The sequence below is a fragment of the Rhodnius prolixus genome, unplaced genomic scaffold (genome assembly GCF_049639745.1).
Source record: "Rhodnius prolixus isolate KJV_2025 unplaced genomic scaffold, Rpr scaffold_5, whole genome shotgun sequence".
NCBI lineage: Eukaryota > Metazoa > Arthropoda > Insecta > Hemiptera > Reduviidae > Rhodnius > Rhodnius prolixus.
In genome coordinates, this window is record NW_027411624.1 from 8,151,740 (window position 1) to 8,174,175 (window position 22,436).

Sequence of the window (22,436 nt, forward strand, 5' to 3'; positions counted from 1 at the left end):
AGATTAGATTAGACTAGGGCGGCCTCAAGGCCTACGCCACTGCGACCCCTTTGGATCTATTGTGGCTCCCCTCACTTTAAAGCTCAACCTCCAGACCTGTCCTTTTAATCAGACTCTTAATGCTGGAGAGCGACTCTTGGGTAAAGCTCAAAGATTTTACTTAAAAGGAGTAATTCTGTTGAGGAATAGAAAATGGAGCTTAATTCCAGTCATTTTTTCCCCGCTGTTTACTCATTCCAAAAAGGGCTCTATCCAATATGGCCAGATAGCACGATCATTGTTCTACAACTTTAATAATAATATGGTTGACAGAAATCACGCTACCGTTCATTCTGATTTTTTGAACTTGTGAGCAACACAATTTCAGGATGAAATTCCATATGTGCCTTGGTTAAAAAATGCCACCAAAGTATTTAGCGTTTCTGGCCCAGATTACCTAGCCTAGGCTGTCCTACAGATTCCTTTTACTATGGAAGGGAAACCCTATTAATGAAAATTAATTTATCGCTCAATATTCAAGTTTCCATAAAACACTCTACAAATAATCTTGGAAAGGAAAGACAAACTCCAAATACTGTTTGTAAATGATACAGACTCTTCTGAAGCTCGAGCCCAATGAACTCCTCTAAGTTTAAATTAAAAAAAAAAAAATACCTCGGAATTGGATTGCTGCTGAAATCCGCAACTTGTAAAGCTCGCAGGTTTTTAATGTTCTCCGGAATGTCGGGAATATCTGTAAACAAAAAATTTAAAATATATTATTAAGGTGGAAAATATTTTTGAAACAAGAAATTAACTGCATAATTCTAAGTCTTGCTGAATATTATCAGATGCACCAGATTAAATAATTGGCCATAAAAAAGAGATTCCTTCATAATAATTGCAGTCTCCTGGTTTTAGTTACTTGCATGCTACGTATTAATGCCTGAGGTTACAGTTACCATTTCGTTTTTTTAGAGCGGAAGTAGAAGAACAATAATCCGGAACATGTGTTTATCTAACCAAATTAAGAAATCAATGAAGAGATATCCAACAGTTCTGCCATTAAATTGCTGTAGCTACAATTAAGTAGGATAATTCTCCAAATTGGTTTCCAATTTATCGGTAAACATCCGCACTCTAGGTGAGGAAATGGCATGTGCGTGTTTCCAGTCTATTTTGAAGCTAAATCGGTCATTTATCGATCTCGCTTCCTCTTTTTTTTGTTCCTATGATTTTTTTTGCCCTTTTTAGATTTTTATTATTTAATTTAAATTGATAGGTCATCAATAGAATAACGGGTTAAACTTTATATCGCCGGAAGTATTTGCAAAGATGATAAATACTTTGATAAATTGTCGAAAAAAGTTTTCAATTTTAATGAATGGCTGATTTTAATGAATGGCTGAATTTAATGAAGCACAAACTTAAAAATTATATTGAGAGACCTTATATCGTAATTTTCGCTTACGGCCAATACAAAGATAATTTTCAATAATCTATACAATTTCATTGGAAATACTATGTTTTTTTAAAGGCCCGTTTAATTTAAGAAAAGTTGTCTCTATGATTTTCTTTGATCTTAATAAACTAACTACATTCACATAATAATATTTGGTTTTGAACTTATTCCTTTTAGGGGCAGCTTTCAGGGGCCACAGTTTTCCCTGAAGAAAAATGTTATTTCACAGATTTCTACACGCATTTCCACGTTTGTCAGATGAGTTAGAATTAAATATAACTTTTAATACAACCATTTCGAGAAAATCCGCAGAAAAATTCATTTTAGGGCATTTGTATATGAGCAAAGGTGGCCACTAATGTGCTATTTAGTGATATATACGTCCTAATCACTTAAATTATTTTAAAAAAAATTTTATTATGTAAATAAAATTACAAATCGTAGAAAATTAGTTGAACGGCAGTCCGTATTACTTTTATCTGAAACGTTTTTCCCAGATACTTTCGTAGTTTCCGGAGGAAGTAGTGGATATTTTCTTTCAGAGAGTAGATACGGATATCCCCTTCAATTATTATTTCAGTACAATATACGCTTCTAAAAACTTTATGAATAAGAAATGTCTCCTAATTTCCGGGGAGAATAGATATCAGTTCGCCAGAAGTGAGACGTCATAAAAGTGATTTTTTTCCGTAATATCCTAATGACAAACAAATTTAGTCATAACTTACGTCAGGCTTAACTATCTCTTAGTTTTGAACTTTGTCCGAATGAACATAGTTTTTAGAAGCTTTCAAGATAAACTCTAATAATTCCTTTAAAAGTAATTTTCGAAGACATTCTAATATTATTTTCAACTATTTGCTTCTTAAAGGAAGAAAGATTACTGCTAATTTCAATCATATATTTTATTTTATTATTAGCCTATCCTGCCATCCCAATCCAACAGCTCAAACTCTTTCCTCACCATCCCATCCTGATAATCCCACGACGACGTCTAAAACGACGTTGGCCTCGTGATCTCCTAACCCAGGCCTTACTAGCAACTAAAATTCCCGAGATTGCCAGCACTGGCCGATTTCTCCCTCTTCCTGTGTCCTTACGTTTGCGGAGTACGTCGGCTATGCCGGTCAGCTTTTACATCCTGTATTGTACTTATTGTATTCACACTTTGTCTGGTGTATGTGTTTTATTATTAAAATTATTATTTCTATAGCTTTGAACCCAAAGGACTAGGACAACTTCAGGGCTGCGGAACATATTTTGCGGAAATAGTTTACAATTTACATTAATTTGATGATTTTAAAAATAGTTCACAACCATTATTTACCTTAACAACAATTGTAATATGGTTTATACCATATGTCTCTTTGAGGTTAACTCAGTATCAGATATCTGTTTTGAAATTTAAACTGTTTTCTGTCTTTGATATATAAACCATTTTTGGTAATTCCCTTTTTTTTGGTATTAACCACTAATTTTAGTATTTTTTTTTTGTTTTGGAAATTGAAATGTGATGATTTTCAGCGCTATGTAACAAATTTGTGTTGGTACAGTCTTTTTTTCTAAGTTCTAAATTCTAAGCTTAAAGCAAATTCAACTGAGAGAGGTCTTGGGAGGTCCTAATAGATTTCTTTTTTACAATTAGGTTTGTGTGTGTGTGTGTGTGTGTGTGTGTGTGTGTGTGTGTGTGTGTGTGTGTGTGTGTGTGTGTATGTGTTTGTTAATGCTATCTAATGTTTTTGTAGTTGTTTATTTTATTTTCTTGCTACAGAGCGTGTTGGCAACACTGTTGGTTACAGGTTTACTTAACACGTGTCACTTTAAAATAAAGTATCTTAAATAATTTTGTTGATCCAACCAAACTGGCTGGTTGAGAAATCTATACAAGGGTTGACAATAAATAATATTCTAATTCTTTTGTAGCTGAAAAATGCAACGATACGGAACAACTGGTAGGCTTTGGGGATGTGCTTAAGTTAATTTTATTGTAGAATGAGTTTGTAGTGAGGTTCCACACACGGCTTGCTTGAGTAAACCTTTTCCCTAATGAAGTCTAGATAGTGCTACCCTAGCAACAACATCCATTAACTTGGGTGCTAGCTATAATAAATCGGTTTCAACAGTGAGAGTGTCCACCATTATTGACCGGATATCTGTCCCCGTTGATAACTAAAGAGTGCTTTGGGTATACAGATACGACATACATACATGTACATGTAATATGTGCACATTTATTGGTTTGTGTGTACGTATGTATGCATTCTACCTACTAGGCAAAGCTACATGTCCGGCGGGTGACCCAAACGGCAGGTCGTTAAGTGAGAAATTCCATTATCCTGTAAAACCGCTCCACATTATTACTACAGAAGAGAAAGAAAACATCGGCCATTACAACAGCGGGCGGTCTCTGTCTCTACTCGACTCATTTAATACAATCTACTCTGTATCCAATAGATTGTTATTAACAGTAAAACAATTATTGTTTTTAATGTAAATATAATCGAATTATTTTTAAATTAAAAATTGTATTTTGACTTAAGTAAATTTACTGATAGATATATAATTAATATAGGATTTAAATTGTATTAATTTCGTATGTATTAATGTAGGATTTTAATTATAAAGTTTGCCTAGACCTATAATCCTCTCTGAATGCGTTTCAACTGAGATAACTAAAAATGCAAACAAAAATATACCTCAAAAATCTAAATGTAACACCATTACTCTTTCTACTGCAATTATGGAAATAACAAATTTTAAAACTAAGGTATAGTTTAATTAAATTTTAAATTCCAATTCTGAAGGAATTATAAGATTAGCTGTTCAAATCAAATTTATTGGATTCCCACGCGAAGATCCCGGGTTCGAGTTCAGCTGCTGGCCCTTAGATTTTCTCTAACTAGGAGCTACTTAAAGTCGAACGATGACCGAAGGCTGGCAGTGCACTGAAAAAAGAAAAAAAGCTCTGGGCGCCAATAACCTTAGATATTGACGCGCCTTAATTCATAAGAAAAAAAGAAATGCAATATTTATTTTGTGCACTAATTGAAAAGTAGACATTTAATATAAAGTTGCATTCCATTTTTGCTGCAATAAATTAATTCTATTTTTAGACCGGCCACCTTTATACAATATATTTACGATTATTGAGCTGCATTCCATTTTAGTGTGTCACCACACGGCGGTGATAAATTTTTATGAAAAGAAAAAGTAACCCACGGACACAGAGAGAGAGAATTGAAGGTTGAGTATTTTAATTAGTTGAGTTCTCTCTATGTGCAGCACAATTCAAAAGGTGATATTTCATTTCTTCTGGAAGAAATATAGCGTCTTTTATCTCAGCCACCTGCAGTTAATTATAAACCTCATTCAATCATGGTTAATCAAGTAATTGAGGAAAGTTAAATGAAAGATAATTTAGATAAAAGCAAGTTGTTATCAAGGTAAATGTAATGTGATAAAAGTCCGCAGTGTTTAGATAATATCTTTGATGTTATCAGTTTAAGGGTACACAACTTTATGGTATAACTAATCGGTTTTTCGGACTTTCAATTATCATCAGAGAGGTTACCTTAACCAGTTAAGCGAGTTTGACGTGAATACACGTCAAACCAAATCTCTATGACGGTGCGTTCGACGTCTATACTCGTTGTGAAAAATATAAAATTGCCATTAACTATAAAAACTCGAAATTTTAGTAAAGTACAAATAAGAGTATTATTTGGTGGGATGTTTCCTTTATCTTACCAATAGAACTGCGATAGGAGTCAGCCAAATGATAAGTGGTTGGTACATGTTTGGTCTCCGCATTAGAGATTGGGATAGATAGATAAGCTTTTTTATTTTATCCATTAATAATTAACAAAGAAAAAGAATATTTTCCAAAAGTAATAGCTGACATAGCCATTGGCTGCCTGTCAGGAGTGCTAATTACAAGTGTCAAAATATATCATTTAAATTCAATTGAAAACAGTGAACAATAACAATGTGTAAACAATAAAAAGCACAATAAAATCAAAATAATAAAAAAGTAAATGAATCTTTCCTCTTTAAAATTATATTCTTATTTTACACTATCATTAATCCATGTACCATTTAATAATTGAATTGGCTAACTAAAAAGGAACGATAGGCTAGAGCGTCTCTTATAAAGCCAGCCAACACCGCCCAATTTGCACCATTCAAATATGTAACGCAACATTTCATCCTCCAATAAGTACTGCGCACCATAGAACCTCAATCTTATCATTTTAAGAGTTTTCTACAACGTCCCAAGAAGTGGAAAACATCTTCGACTTCTTTAAGGTCCACACATCGAGCAATTATAATTTCCCCCCAAAAATATATGGTTTGAGGGCTTCAGCCCTTTCCTTTATCTTACTAAATAGAACTGCGGTAGGAGCCGGCCAAATGATAAGTGGTTGTTACATGTTTGGTCTCCGCATTAGAGATTGGGGGAATTACGCACACAAATAGAAGCTCTCAACCCTTGTGCAATGCCCGTTTTTAGCTTTTGGATAGAGATTCAGGACCTCAGTACGAGCATGATTTAATTTTGCACAGAATTCAAAAGATCTTTTCTTCCTTGTAAAAGCTCTTGCGTCCCTACCTAGTTATAACTAGAGCAATGCATACGTGAAGAAGCGGTGCAAGATTTTGGAATGAGCACAGAATGCTCCTCTGTAATCTCAAGCCCCCAGAGAGATTGCAGAAAAAGTGATTACAGTAAACTACGTATTACGACTATGGTAAATTTTTGGTTGTTTTGTCCTGCGTTCGACGTGTACACACGTCATTGCCTGATTTTAATTCCGTACACTATGGGGGGGGGGGGGTTAAAACTAAATTCCACGTTTAACTGGTTAATAAGTCTGGTATAAAGATTTGGACATGCTGGGTCCAGCAAGCCTGATAATATGCGTATTAAGATGAATAAAATCACAGATACTAACAAAAATACCCAAACGATAGTCTGTTACTAGTATTCTCCACAATATGACCAATATTCTGAGGAAAACTTCCTTCCGGTTTCCGGTTTCTTTCTGAACTACCATTTCTGGATATTAAACCACCCAATTTAATTGTAATTTGTGGCTAAAATTCTGGGTTCTTGAAAATACGCAATACTTTGCCCCCCCAAAAAAATAAAACTCGAGAATTTTAGTAAAGAAAAGTCACGAGAGTGTCTTCCAATATATTTTTATAAAATATTAAGATGGATAATAATAAAATAATGTGAAGCCAGTGAAAATGGTGCTAAACCCTGATTATAGAAGGAGGTTATATTTAGGTAAATATTAAATGTAGCATAAACAGTCTGGGTGTCCGGGATGATTTCCGCTCCCCTGAACTGTGTACAATCATCCGCTAATGTTCCCCACCCCCTCTGACTGGCTCTACAACGTCTAACCTTCCTCTGGCCCCAGGCTATATTGATATTTGCATCGATATTGTGTCCGCAATATATAACAGAAAGAAATCATCAATTCTTGTTAAGAACAACAAATATAGATATATTCTTTGACAGGTGTAAAGAATTACTTTTGTCAGTTCTTTTATGTTTTAATAATACTCTTCTTCTATTACTTGTCCAAGAGATTTCCGATGAAGAAATTCATTTGAAGTCCCACTAAATAATAAAGGAGGTGTGTTTGTATGCGTCATTATCTACCGTAATTCCGGAACACAATATTGGTGGGAAGTTGAAATTTAATATTTTGCTTGAGCGCTAATAAAGGAAACCTTTATTATTTATTATTTCAAAATAAAGGAAAGTTTGGTTTACTCTAAATATGTAAATAAATATAAGAAGTATCAATGTACAAAACATTTTAACCTTCATAACAAGTGGGGATAACAAGAAAGATTAAGGTGTAAGATTAAGGATAAGAATGCATGGAAAAAGAAAGGAAAAACCTGCAGCTAATGTAGAAAGTTAGCGAAGGATGTGTTTTAGTCTTTAAGCCTGTAGGAAATAGAAGGATCTGTAGGAGGCTATGTCGCGGCAGAATGGATTAAGATGACAATATAGGCTGAAAAGAAGAGTTTCAGCAGATAATTTTGGATATAGAAGGGTACGGGTGATAATGGATTTCACGAATGGATAATGGATGGTGATAATAATTTTCACGTTCAAAAAACTGCTTATGCTTCGGAGGCTTTAAATCAAAAGAAAATGCAATACTCCTCATCTACAAAGGTATACCGCGGGCGGTACGGAAATACGGTGCGAAAGATGGATGGAGTAATGATGCATTTATGGTCCCGACCCGGTTAAGTATTCGAGAGTGGAATCACTAGATAGAGGACGTTAAAAAAAAATGACTCGCGAAAAATTGGAGAGATCTAAGAAGGTGAAAGTATTTCGATATTGAAAGGGCTGCAGAACAGGAAATTGTAAGCAGTACTCTGTTGACCACTGACAAGACCGGATATCAGAGCAGTTTCATAATAAGCATAAATCGGACTCGGAAGACTCAAGGATATGTATACTTCCGGAAGATACTCAAAATTTTAAAGAACAGTTAGCCCTTATATGCACAACCTGCCACAAGGTAGATAGTACCAGCAGAAGGACGAAGTGGGGATTGAAGAAATGGTACTATCATCTAAGAAATAGACCCTAGTCCAAGTCAACCTGCTTGAATCTCCCCTCTAGGTTATCCCCCCAAAAAATAGAACCCATCTCTTCACCAGTCAGGATAACTTCTAGGGAGCAAAATATACTGAACACTCTTCTCTACTAGGATTACGTCTTAACGCTTGGCTGATAGAGTCTCTCCCTCCACTGCTGTATTACCAGAATTATAGCCCCCCCTTACGTCATCTCACTTTAAGATGCCACTTTGTCTACAGTTAGGGGATTGGCTGATTTATAGCTTGGATTGCCCATTCGCATTTAAAAAAAAAAATAAATAATACAAAAAATGGACAAAACACACCAATCATCGTTAGTCATGCTTTCATAACTCTACAAATTGTTTTCTTTTCATATGCTGTTATTTTTAAAAAAACCCTAACATTTCCATTCTGTTCACCACATCTTAAAAATTGTTTACGCGGACTGATACACAAAGCTTAAAGACCCAGTTAACGAAGATGATTTGGGATTGTCAATTGTACCCAGCAAGTAGAAACCAAGGAATATGAGGAAACTAAATTTTAATCATAAATTACACGTTTCCTGTCCAAGGTGTACTTTGTATGAATGCAAGGCGTGCCTTTATTACCTTTTGTGTATTTATTAATAAATTTGACAAGTGAATTGAATTCAATATCGAAATGTTCATAATATTTGAATTGATCATCTTAATCAACTTGTAAGGTTCCATCCAATGAATACACGAATTGAAGATAATGGTATAAACTCTTAACTAAACAAATTCCTCCTCTACAGAGTGTAGTGTCGATTAAGCCGATGTAACTTCCGCCTAGAGCTCCTCACATGGAACATCAAGACTCTTCATTGCTGAAGACTCTCCACCACGACATATTACCACGAAAAATCCTCCATTACCCCCTTTTGATCCAAAAACCGTCCACTGAAGCTCCTCCTCTCGAATGTCTTTCGAGCCCCCCCCCTCAACCAGAAAAATAGTAGCCACCTTCCTTCCATCATCCCCGTTCCATATTTCCAAGCAGACACACAAAATAAAAAAAACCACTTGAACTTTGTAATAAAGAAATAAAACAATGTAAAAAGATCCGAAATTGGAATAGCTTTATGTTTATGCACTTCCCCCAATACCCCGTTTGGATTGCAGGAACCATCTTTTTTGGGGGGGAGAAGGAGGAGGAGAGACCCACAACAAGCAGCGCTCCACAAGAATTACCAGAGCACTGTAGAACTAATTGTGGTGTCCAGCGTGATACGAGACTTCTTATTTAATTAATCATGTACACCCATAACTGAAGACAAGAGAGAGAACAGAGTGAATATTATTAATTATCTACACAATAAGATATAACCTGTAGATAAAGATGTAGCTAGTTTAATAATGCCTTATTACTATAACGAAGGATAATAAAGAGTCGAGGAGAAAGAAAATTAAACAATAAAAACTTTTAAAGGTTATAAAAGGAAAAGAAGGTTATAACAACAATCCATTGTTGATAATTATAAAACGGTTTATATTCCCCCCACTCTCAACTTACTAACAGTATTGTTATAATACGTCATTACAATAATGCTTGGAGTATAGGATAACATCTCTTAGAACCTGGAGATAGCTCCTCTCTCTCTTAAGATTTTTGGATTAAGTCGTGCTTCTATTAAATTTTCCATGATTCAAACAGGTCGATCGTGCTGTGCAAATAGATTTATAACGATGAATAGGATAGTGAACACCCGCCGTTCACTATTTACCATTTGACTATGTAAACTAGGAAATTATACCCTAACCTACCGTTATATTCTACTTTCTACCAGTAAATATTGTCATTGGATAGTACGATATCATGAATCAACGTTTCTATCCACCTGATTATTTGGAAATAATGTACACCAAATAGAATTGGCTAATTCATTTTCAAACAAATGAGAATTTAAAAATTTTATGAAGCTGCGTCTGGAGATAATGGCTTTTATTCATTGGGGTAAATTTATCTCAACATCCGCTTTATGTTAATTTATTTCAATCGTATTTGCGACCCTTTTATAGTAAAAAATAAACAAATAAGTAATTACTTAAAATACTAACTTACACTGAAAGTAATTTTTACTTAAAAAAAACAGCCTTAAACAGTGTGAAAAGTTCGACATTAGTGGGGAAGTGTTTAGCGATGTAAAATATTCCTTCCGGTTCAAAAGGTCAAAGCTGTGCTTATCACTTTTTTTTTTTTGCGAATAACTTTTGTTTGCTAAAACTAATGAAGACTACACGGAAATAAGGGGTTAAGTCCAATTTTTGACGAAAATGAGTTTTTGGCATCATACTTTTAGATGGGTCAACTTAGTTGAATGTAATGGTTTTAGTCTCAGAGTCAGAGACAGATGAATGTATGGTATACACTGAGAAAACTGGCGAAGTCCATCCAAAACGCGGACAGAAAGAGTGGAAGAAGTCCTGCAGGTGTAGATTTTCTAAACTGTATTAATTTTTTTTTTTGACTGGTTTTATGAAAGTTATTTATGAAAGATATATATATTCTAATTTACATAAGTTCATTCAAAATAAAAGTAGAAAATTTTGTAAACAATATTATTATTTAGTGAAACTCAATTAGTCATGAACACCCTGTATGATCTAGATGTCTAGACTCCCAGATGAATAGAATTTTGTCGTGAGAGTTGCATGGAGTTTGTATAGTGAAATGTGATCTCTAAATTACATTATATCTTATTTTCACAATCTGATTCGATGGCTATACTAAGAAACTGGAAAATGGACATACAGACAAATAGACACAGAGGCCGGCCCCCAAATTTTCAAAAAAATTTATTTGATACTTTTAAGGAATACAAAAAGAATGGTCCATTCAATGAACTGTATAAATTACAAAAGCATATTTATTAAAACACTGAAAATGTAACGTTTCAAACTTTAAAGTTGCTCTCCTGAAAAATCTATAAAATGGACTTTTAACCCTTTCTTCCCGTGTAGTAGTAGTCTTCAAATGTAAGTACTTATTTTATGTTTAGAAGGAATTAATTACTTTTATGGAAGAAGTCATAATCGTTGGTAGAGCCCAGTCCAGTCCAAATGATGACGCCAATTTGAAATATCAAATTTGAGTTTAATACATTTTCACGTGTTTGAGTTACGCTGACCGGACGTAAGAAAAACTGATGTTTCCGTTAAAAAAAAAAAACAATCAAAAAAAAAGATTCGATTAGCTTAATTACATCGCCAAAGTCGTAAATACCATAATTCTCTTGACCCATGCAAGATTTTTTTACACGGGATTACGTAATAGTGCAGCAGGTCATTTAAAGCGGGGGTCAAAAAGGTGCACTTATGAGTCATAAAAACTAGACATTAATCACGGGTAGAAGTTCTAAAGGAAGTATAATAATAATAAAAAAAGAACAATCTTTTTTATGTTGACCTCTACACTTTCACATGTATAGGGCAGCTAACATTTAAATGTAAACTTAAATGTACTGCCTCTGCAGCTAACAGTATATTTTTTTCATTTTTCGACTTTAAGTTTTGTTATATTAATAAAAAAGAATATTATTTCCTCTAGCAGAAAGTAGAACATTAACGTTGGAATCCTATTTCCGGTTTTAAGTACATTCTCAACTCACCTCAGTAAGTATTTCCGGTTTGATTTTCCATTTTTCTGCTAAAAAAACAAGGACGAAAACTAGATATGGAAAGAACTGTCGGACACCTACCACCTCTCTCTTCCATCTAATTACTTCTTCTTACGGAAGTAAGAGAAAATTTTTTGTATTACGTAAGAGGAAAAATACTGAACCAAAAAAAAAATGTAAAATTAAAATAAACAAAATTCTGTTAAAAGAATTAAAAATATCATTTAGGCCGAACCGGACGCTGCCTGATCTATTTCCAAGTATATTTTAGTCTCTTGAAAAAGATAACGCGTCCATCACTTTAGTTGAATTTTGTATTTAAAAATGTTAACCCTTTCAACTCTAATTGTGTCAGTAATAATACCAAGGCAGCTGAATAACCTATATAATAGAATTTTTCCGTAAAATTGTATCTAATAAAAGTGATAGATTAACTTAAAAAAAAATGCTGTGAGACAGTTCTTTAAAAAAAAATATATAAAATTAATTCGAAACTTCCGCCAGACCAATTTTAACCAAAACTATTGTGGAGACTTCCTCTGCTGGCGTCAAAGCGAACTATCAAATTTGAGCTATCTATTATCTTCCTTTTTTTTGAAATTAAGGTACACAAAACACAGAAAAGAGAATTGGAAAATGTATCTGTAAAAAACCACTTTTTTGGACTAAGGGGGGGTGGCTAAAAAAGTGGATATTACCACTACCTTCATCTTAGTAAGACATCTTAGTAAGAGGAGTAAGAGAGAGAGAAATTCAATATTCCTGCGATATACACAGGAAGTGATCAAAATGGCCACAGGAAACAAGATGATTCTTTACTTACTATGAATCTTTGTGACCCAATAGTTAGAAGAAGTGGTTAGGACCGTAAAATGGTGGATAATATCTAGGATTCCATCCACCGTAACACTCCCATGTTTATTGCATCCCTGACTAGGTTTCGGACTACCATTCATTGTCAGAGGTAGATTACTCAAGGAGTTTACTTCACTTATGTTTCCGCCTCGGGAGAAAGGCGATTTTTTTTTTTGACGTTTCATGTCTTTTTTCCCAGGCGAGAATGTGCCTTAAATTGTCAGACACTAAAAGTTATAGTAACTTAGTTCCAGAGAGTACTTAGGATGCCTTGTCAAGTGCTCGTGTGCAACAAGTTACCTGTCCAGTCTTCATTAATATTAAATCTATTCTCTCAAGTCTACTTCTTCATCTTGCCTCACTATATATCTACTGCCAACTAACTATTAGTACGAAAATAACTACCTTTTAGGATACCAAATATTATTTATCAATAAAAAATTCTAATATACATTAAAAAACAAATTTGTGTACATGATTAAGTTCCCATTTTCAAAACTAAATTTGGTCAATATTCACTAACATTATTACTTAAATAGATTTTAAATAAATTAGTTTTCTCGCTAATGATGGTGTATCGGGAGCCCATTTAGAAGACCCATTTAGTTCTAGTTCTGCGTAAATATCTAAAATTAGTGCCCCTGGAAAATGTTAACCATTATTAGATAGCGCTAATGCTGAAGGATTATGTCCTAATATTGAACTACAGAAGCATAAATGGGGTCCCACAATTGCGAATCCAGATAAATTCACTTTTCTAAAAAAAATTGTCTGGAAACATGAAAACACTGCGTTAGTGTTGGTCTACTCAATTTCTAAGACAACTAATTTTGTTAGGAGATCCGAGATATTTGGAGAGAAACGTGCTCATCCCCATATTAATTAATAGCAAACAATATAAAGCTTGAATATGATGAAAATTTAGGTAATATAATATCGTTCTGGATAATATTGATGATTTTAAATCGTCGTAGCACAGGATTATTGAATCCTTAAGAAATTACATACTACATTAGCGTTAGAGTAATCAGTTTGGGGTACAGATTCCGACTTCATTCCAAACAAATCTGATCAGTCTATCTCTGATAATGGTTGAAAGTTCGAAACCAGCCAAGGGTACAATAAACATGCATGCTGCGACAGGATAAAATGAAAGATATTCAGCACTGCCAACCTAACCACATTTTTCAAAACTTACCAGTTTTGCCAGTAATTTTCTCTAAGAAAATTTATTTTAAGAGGCAACCAAGGCAAAAAGAAGGAGATTCTGGTTTCTCTCTAAAATCCCATCTCAATTATTCTATAGTTTCACCATCTATCGTGAATTAAAATTATGTTTTTAAAATTTTTACTATTGTAAACAAAAGTCCGAAGAGTATTTAGGCATTTTTTAGTGAAAATGCTGATGTTGCTCTATGCCTGCTCTACCTTGGAGCCCTGACTTGTAGTAGCAACATCAAGAAACTCCAGGACAACACAGAACAAAGTTTCTCAGACTCGCGCCTGACTCTCCCCATTGATTCACTCCAAGAGACTGCGCATCCATTAACCCTGGTACACTCTACATCCAAAATGGTCTGCTGAAACTCTTTTTCATCCTAGACTGTCATCCTAATCCACTCTGCCGCCACATATTCTCCTACAGATCCTTCCTTAATACAAAAGACTAAAACACATACTTCTCTAACTTACAACAAACAGCTAGCTGCAGTTTTATCCCAGCATTCTTATCCTACACCTTGACCTTTCTTGATATCCCCACTTGTTATGAAGTTTAAAATGTTTTGTACATTGATACTAGGAATATTTGTAATAAAAATTTATTCTACTCTATTACAAGTGAAAATCTAGGAAAATCTTCAATTTTAGAATTATTACGGCTGAAGAAAAACTATAATCCTAGACCAAACAGGACTCTATGGAAGATGTAAAGAAATTTCACAAGCTGGAGAGCACTGGGAACATCATCAGTAGCTATTAAGAAGGATACAAGTAGGCGTTCCCAAGAATTCCAGCCAAACTAGATCCGAAGATGAGATTATCTTTGCTTATAGTTAATAAAAAGGTCTTCGAAAGTTGGGAGCAGCAAATCGCAAGGCTAAACGTATTCATCCCTCAATTCCTTCCCCATAACTCCTGATGAAAACATTTCCAGTTGCTATCAATCAACCAAATGATTATGAACAGACAATCGAGTCTCTCTGCAGCAGAGAGTTCTTTACATTAGCCAGAAGTTCCTTACTAATCTGAAAGGCATCAGATCACCGGGATAAGCGAGAGTTTAAAGTCAAGAAGGATTATTTCGAAAAGTTGTTGGGATTACCCCCTGAACACTAGTATCCGTTCAATTTCCTAGGAAAATTGAGTTTTCATAATCAGTTAGATAACCTGTTGAACAACCTTCGTATAACCTTCCTCTGTCAGCAGTTTGAGTAATTAAAAAAATGATTAAACACTAAGAAATTACAGATTAACCTAGTAATGCTTATGCTCGTATAGTGTTATTCCAAACGAAACTATCATCATTAGACGTTATTTTTACATTAAATAGAATAAATATAGTTATTAAAATTTATGAATATTATAACCCTGAATATAAATGAAAGATTTTCAGCTATAAATAGCCAGAAATGGTGGTCAGGAATAGAAGGGATCAGCATCCTACTTTCTTTATAAGAAATCTAGTTAAATTTAAATTAATCATTTTATGCATCTTTCGCCTCTTCTTTTTCAAAACTCCATTTTATAAGATAGAAATTCTTTATTTATTTTCTTATTTTTTATACTGTACAACGAAGCTGATTCAACTGAAATAAACGTAAGTGTCTAAGAACTAAGGGCCATTCTATTTAGTAAACTTGCGAGTGCTAATAAATTGGAGCGTACAAATTGTTTTATCCAATATTAAATAATTCATAAATTTTTAATGGCCGTTTCTAAAAGTTTATAAAAAAAATAATTTAGTTTTCATTAAATAGCTGTTCGGCTCCCAATCAAAGTAGACTAATTTTAGGACGACCTGAAGGCGAGTTCATTCACAACCCTTGAGAAGCTTTAGGACTTGTCTGAAAGTTTTGTTTTTTTTGTTTTTTGCCTCGAATGAGGCTCTGAATAGCCCTTATCGACTAAATCTAGCCTTAGGCCCCCTTATAAAGCACAATAGGCTCAGAAAATATCTCCACAGTGTGTGTGTGGACCCAGGTCTGAACGGACATCCTTGTATAGTTTTTCAGGACATGCGTCCCGTTTTGGAAAAACATCGTGGACAAACGTTCCAAAGGTGGGATCGTGTTGAAAAGGTAACTGTTCTGTTGGTACAATGAGCATCATTTTTTTTTTTTGCTGCATTTCCTGTGAAACAAGAACCCGCTCGTTTCACATTATCTATGTAACCTATAAACAGTTCGAGACTTATTTAAGAGATTTCCATTCGTAACTATGTTTTCAAAGTTATACCAATCACTCTTATACCCTTAAAGATATTCCCACTCCCAAAGGTGTTTGTTTAGGATAATCCTAGACAGTTTCTTTCCGGATTACCCCCACTCATTTTCTTCAAATTTAGAAAAAAAAGTAACGTTTTTAACGGCACCTATAATATCATAGATGTAAATGCATAGACTACTTATTGGTAGGAAAGCCATTTCCTGAATAGTTATCAAGAATATAATAATCAAAATAAAATTCCTATAAAAATGTTTCAAATATAATAATATATTTGGAAATTTAGAATCTTTTTTAAGTTTAAAGAAAATCCGTGGCGCTATTTTCCGAGAAAATCCGAACCCACTTTTCTAAAATTCCTATTACTTCCTTTAAGTATAATTAAAAATACCACAAAAATAAAATTTCCACGGTTATACTAATTATAAAAATTCCATCCTAATGAGGAGATTGGCAGACATTCCATTAGTTCATTAATAGATATCGTCGCAAAATTAAGTTAAGCATAATAAGTTCTTCAACAACATTCTACACCCCCTTGACTTTAAAGGAGAAAGGAGAACCTGAAGTGGAGAAGAGAGAGAGAAGGGCGTCCGACTTAAGGAGGAATTGCAACCGGGCTATGTGAAAGTAGAATGCGCTTCTTTTCTTTGCCCCTTAAGAACGCAGCAGTAGTTGGACTTCTTTTACACAGACCAAGGTAAAGGTGTAAATAACATTGAACTTCTAAATTAAGTGCAGTCACTTAGGGGAAGGGATTTCACGTTCCTTTAGAAAAAACTGGTATTTGAGCAGGATATTTAGTTGGAATACTTCTACTTAAAGGCAATTTACTGGGAAGCCGAACCCCCAATCCCTGGAAATACTGTCTTGAAAATGAATTACGGCTAGAAAAAAATTGAATGATGTTCTAGGGATGTAAGGGAAGTTAAGCAGTAAGAGGATTTGTGTGGATTGATGGTGAAGTATGGAAACAGGAAAGGACCCCGGTCTTTGATGTAGGGAACATCATTCAGATCAGACGTTTCTTTGGTAGCCGATATCCCACTAAATCCTAACACTGTCAACCACCACATAAACCAATCTTATCCTCAATGATAAAATCCCACAATGGGTTAAAAACTACCTAAATTAAAATATAAGTATCCAATAATTAAACTACTATATTCAGATTCCAGAACTTTCTTTCTCCGAGTAAATATTATCCTGAAGTCGGAGTATGTGTCTATTTCAACAACAAAATCCCCAAAAGCTGAAAACTGGTTTCATCTAGAACAGTTGTAAACAGTTGATCGTCAAAAACTGCACGAAAAAACGAAACGTTGAAAAAGCACCCATCATTGACAATTTTTTTTTTCTCTTTTTCTATAAAAGATAAAATTTCCAAATTTTCTTTTTAATGTGGGAAAAATCCTCCTTTATAACTGTAATTATTTTGCAACAACACAGATCTAATAGATTTCGAGAAAAAATTTGCAGAAAATGGGCAAAAAAGGCATTTTCAGAAAATGTTCTTGTTCTTGTTACCTTTTATAATAATAATATTGCAAAATAATTGTTGTAACATAATCCAAAATGAAGCACGAAGTCTCTTTGAAGTTCAAAGCCAACTTTGATTGAATATAATCACACTTTAGATACAATGACCCCACCCACTTATACTTTAAATTTGCCTGTGAAAAATGAGTAGTTGAAGTTGAACTTAATAATAACAGTATTCTATTTCTAACTTCATTTCAAAGTCATGTTCTTATCGCCAGCAAAATTACTCACAAAAGTACCAACTTTTTTTTTTTTTAGCTTCAAAACTTAGAAATGGCGCTTAAACTTTTATTCACTTCCGCTGCAATGAGCGCTTTCTGTTTAATTAAAATTTATAGACAAAGAAAACTGATGCGAAAATTCACACGACTCAATATTTCTCAATAATCACATCCTAAGTGACCAAGTAAACAAAACAAAAAGGTAAATTATAAAAAACTGAAGTAACGGATATCCTTAAGGAAGAAACAGCGATCATTGCAACAGTTAGTTTCCCAGCGCGCCCACTTGTTTTATCAATAAACGTTACTCCCTTCTTTGTTTGCCTAAAAATCGATTCATCGATTCGTTCTCTCGTTTATCAATTATTTTTAAACCAGAAATAGTGGAAGGTGCTTTCTAGTTCTGCAGAGCGCGTGTATCATTCAAGATTTTCCTGCGCATTCATTACAATGAATTTCTTCATGAATGAAAATTAAAAAAAAAGGAAAGATAATTTAATATGAACTAAAATCTACTCTTTTCAAATAATTCTAGACCAATTATCACTTCATTTTTATTATCTCAAATACTCAATTAGACAGATTGGCAAGCGCAACGCATAATTCGAGCCTAAGTTCTGGAATATTCTTGAGATATTCCTCAAGTCTTTTACCGCATACGGTCTAAAGCGTAATAACGAGATTCAAGGATCATCTACCAACTTATCTGCTCCTCAATTCTTACCTTTCCAACGATAAATCCCAAATCTTTTAGAAAATTTTGTTCCTGAAATGTGAATCCTATTTTTCCAGAGTTTTCCAGAGAAATGAACTTGCTTTTCTAACTTAAAGCAATCACCAATGGTGCCGACGACGGCACCATCTTGTTCCCTCAAACGGTCAGTATCTCATCTACAAAATCCATATCCGTTTTCTTGTAACTTGGCTTGGCCGATCGATGCAAGAGGAAGGGGAACGAAGAAGAAATCCAATGAGGCACAATCCTCACACGTTATGAGGCAGCGCATGCGTATGAATTACCTATTTCATCTTACAAGCGTCAATACTTACATCAATTAAGGAGTTAATTAAATACAAGAAGGAAAAAACAAGGAAAACCCAACAAGGAAAAGATAATTTCCTTTATCAATAGGAAATGTCAATACAAGAAAAAGGTAGTAGACCCTTTAGTTGTAAAAGTAGTCTACATTTTCTTCAAAGATAAAGAAAGAAACGGGGGACATTTAAAAGACTTTGCGCTGCACTCCTGTTAAAGTACTCTTGAAATATAATAATTACAGGTGTGCCACCAAAAAGAAAAAGAAAGAAATTCTTTGTGAAAAAGAAGTTGCAAAAGGTTGAAGGGAAAGATAGGGGAAGAGAGGGGCAACCACCTGTTGTCAACAACATTCTTTTGACTTCCCCAACAACTAATGCATTCACTGCTAAATAATTTGTTTATATCCTTATATCCTAAATGTATTATATAAAATGAAATGAACATTATATAGAATTTCCTTTTTTCTGCTAAGGATCGATTATCTTGAACAAATCGACAATTTAAGTTTGAGCTTCCGGGCGTTTAATCGTTTTTTGAGAGATTCTAGTCAAGCACGCACAATTGACACATTTATCGATTTCTGGCAAGGAAAACCTTAAAATGGGTATTCCCATAACTTGATTTTTAAAATTCGAAACCAAATCGTACTCAAATACTCAAAACGATTCTTTTTAAAAAAGTAATGTAGAATAACGCCTACTTTTTAATGCTCGATTGATTAAATTTAAAACAGTTATAGAGGACGGAACCTCTCGTATGTTAATACACACTGAATAAATTAAATTTAAAACAAATTGAATCATATGATACATGACTCCAATCAGAGATGGGCAAAAATTTAATCAGCCAAAATTAGCTGATTGAATTAAATTCATTTTTAACTTAATTCGAATTTAATCAGTTCAATGTAACATAAAATGTGATTCACTGTAATGTGTGCATAACACTGAAATAATTACTCACAAATTAACTGAGCAAGGTAGCCTTAAGTGAGATCTTTATAATCCAAGATCGTTCCTACAATACGAGGTTCCATCAGAGTGGACCAGTAGAGGTGGAAAAGAAGTAGCTCAAATTACTTACTTCACCAATATGTAATTGTGGAGATAGATAGATTGGCAAAATATAGACTAGTACATAAATAGGTTATACATGTAATGCAGTAAAGAATAAGTGAAATATGAGCGTAGGAGAGACCTATATAAGTCTAGTGAGTCGTTAACATGGTTAAATTTCGAGTGTAAGGTAGACCTATATAAGTCTAGTTAGTTACCTACATAATTAAATATGAGTGTTAAGGTAGTCAGTCCTATATAAGTCTAGTTAGTTACCTACATAGTTAACTATGAGTGTGAAGATAGACCTATATAAGTCTAGTTACCTACATAGTTAATTATGAGTGTTAAGGTAGTCAGTCCTATATAAGTCTAGTGAGTCGTCAACATGGTTAAATTTGAGTGTAAGGTTGAACTATATAAGTCTAGTTAGTTACCTACGTAGTTAACTATGAGTGTGAAGATAGACCTGTATAAGTCTAGGTACTTACCTACATAGTTAATTATGAGTGTTAAGGTAGTCAGTCCTATATAAGTCTAGTGAGTCGTCAACATGGTTAAATTTGAGTGTAAGGTTGACCTATATAAGTCTAGTTAGTTACCTACGTAGTTAAATATGTGTAAGACCTACATATAATATAAGTCTAACGAAAGGTTAAATGTGACGTAGAAACTACATTTATGTTTACAAAAATCGCCGCTAGAGTTCTCCACCTGATGGAGTGTTAAGTAAGCTTACAGCCTATTTAATGGCGGCTAACAAGCCTATTTCTCTATTATCTATTTCACGATTAAACAAAACAAATTCTGAAGTTTTTTGTTTCTGTTAACGATAATTGTGCAAAATATGAAGTGTTATGCCAAAAGAAATATTATTTATCGTATTTTTAATGGGATTTTTTTTTTATTGCTTTAATCGATAGTTTATCAAATACCTATGGGAGAAATGTTGGAAAAAAATTTTTAAATTAATTATTTCATTGAAATTATTGAGCTTAAAGTAGTGGCCAATCACAGCGTAGTAGACGGACTGTGGGCGGGCCATGCCCACCTCTAGTGTAGTCACGCCCATCTCTAGTGTAACCACGCCTCTTTCAATGATAGCGGGTTATGGCTGATACCTTTCAGTTATTTTTCTTATATTTTCCGTTACTTTCTCTTTTTTATTACCTTTTTTGGTGATTTTAGAAAGATTTTATCGTAGATATTAAGAAAAAAAAAATAATTGAAAAAAATTCTCAATTTTCAAGAAATTTTTTCAAAATTTATGGTCGTTTTCGAATAGTTTTCGCCAATATTCGGCAGTTTCACTTTAATTTCTCTTTCTCATGAATACTCACATGACTTTTCCTTACCATAATTTACGAATATAATGAATTTTCTTAAAACTTAGATTTCCATTAAAAAAAAAGAAAGATCAATTTAATAACCATGATGACGACGATAGTACGCGATGTTTGATAGTACGATAGTTCCTCTGAACCTAACCATTAATTGAGAAAAAAATCACTAACCAAACTGACATTAAGCTTAAGGTTCGCCACTAGATCTGCTTCAAATGCATCCGTTTGGCAAGTTTATAGTAAGTTACACAAAACGTGAAAAAGCCTTTCTTTAAAACTGCACTTCCGTATTGTATTGATTTTGTTTTGAAAAGTCATTTAGTGAGTGATTGAATCAATTTGATTACCGATTTAAATTAAATCAGTTCGGTGATTAAAATTAAAGTTCAATTAAATTTGAAATTTAGTTCACAAATTGTCATTATTACTGGAAGGTACGATAAATTTGATTAAAATTTAAAAACAAAAATTGATCTATCGAATTTATGACTAAATTGTATTTTTAATCAGTGCTCATCACTGTTTCAAATGAAATCGATAGCCTGATGTCGATATGAATGTAATTTACCGCAATAAATCTTAACATTGCGGTACGTATCTCCACTAGCGCTAATACGTCACACTTTTCTTTCAGAACCTTCCACGAGTTTATAAATATAAGTAACTCAATTAATTATTGAAATTTTAACAAACTTAAACTTAAAAATTGTGAGTAATCGATCTTCCTAGCAAGATTATTATTAATAGTCTGATTATAATATTTAGGTGGTTATTTTCATCCGCTTTTAATAAACTTAGCCATGATCCCCTCCATGAGATCAGGAGATCTAAGCATATCGCGTGAGGTAACATAATTTTCCAAGTATGATTAGCATGTTCAAAGAACACTTTTCCCATGAAAGAAAACTCTTGACTGCAGATAAATATAGTCTTACATGGAATACAATTTTCTTTCATTAATTCATTTATTAGCGAAAATTCATTAATGTTGTTTCATTGTGCATGTATTTCCGGTTTACAAAAAGATTGCTCTAAATAAACACGCTATTTTACGTATATATTAAAAAAAGGTTACTGTGATGAAATCCAGGATCTCAGGATGCATTTTAATACTTCGTTGAAGACTAGAGTTTAACCAAGATACCCATAATACCTACAGCTTTAAGCTGTACCAGTACCAAAAAGGTTTCCAAAATAATTTATACCAGTAGCTGAATCTAACAATTCTGGAAATCGAT

The 22,436-nt window shown here is 33.7% G+C and overlaps 1 protein-coding gene across 11 annotated transcripts in view; it reads right to left on the reverse strand.

Moving 5' to 3' along the window:
* The window catches only part of scrib (scribble planar cell polarity protein), a 149,370-nt gene that overhangs the window by 64,227 nt on the left and 62,707 nt on the right, over positions 1 to 22,436 (reverse strand). For all 11 annotated transcript variants that reach the window (XM_074136541.1, XM_074136539.1, XM_074136540.1 and 8 more), the window contains exon 3: positions 655 to 733. In XM_074136541.1, coding sequence (XP_073992642.1) covers positions 655 to 733 — 79 coding nt within the window. The remainder of the gene's footprint in view (positions 1 to 654; positions 734 to 22,436) is intronic.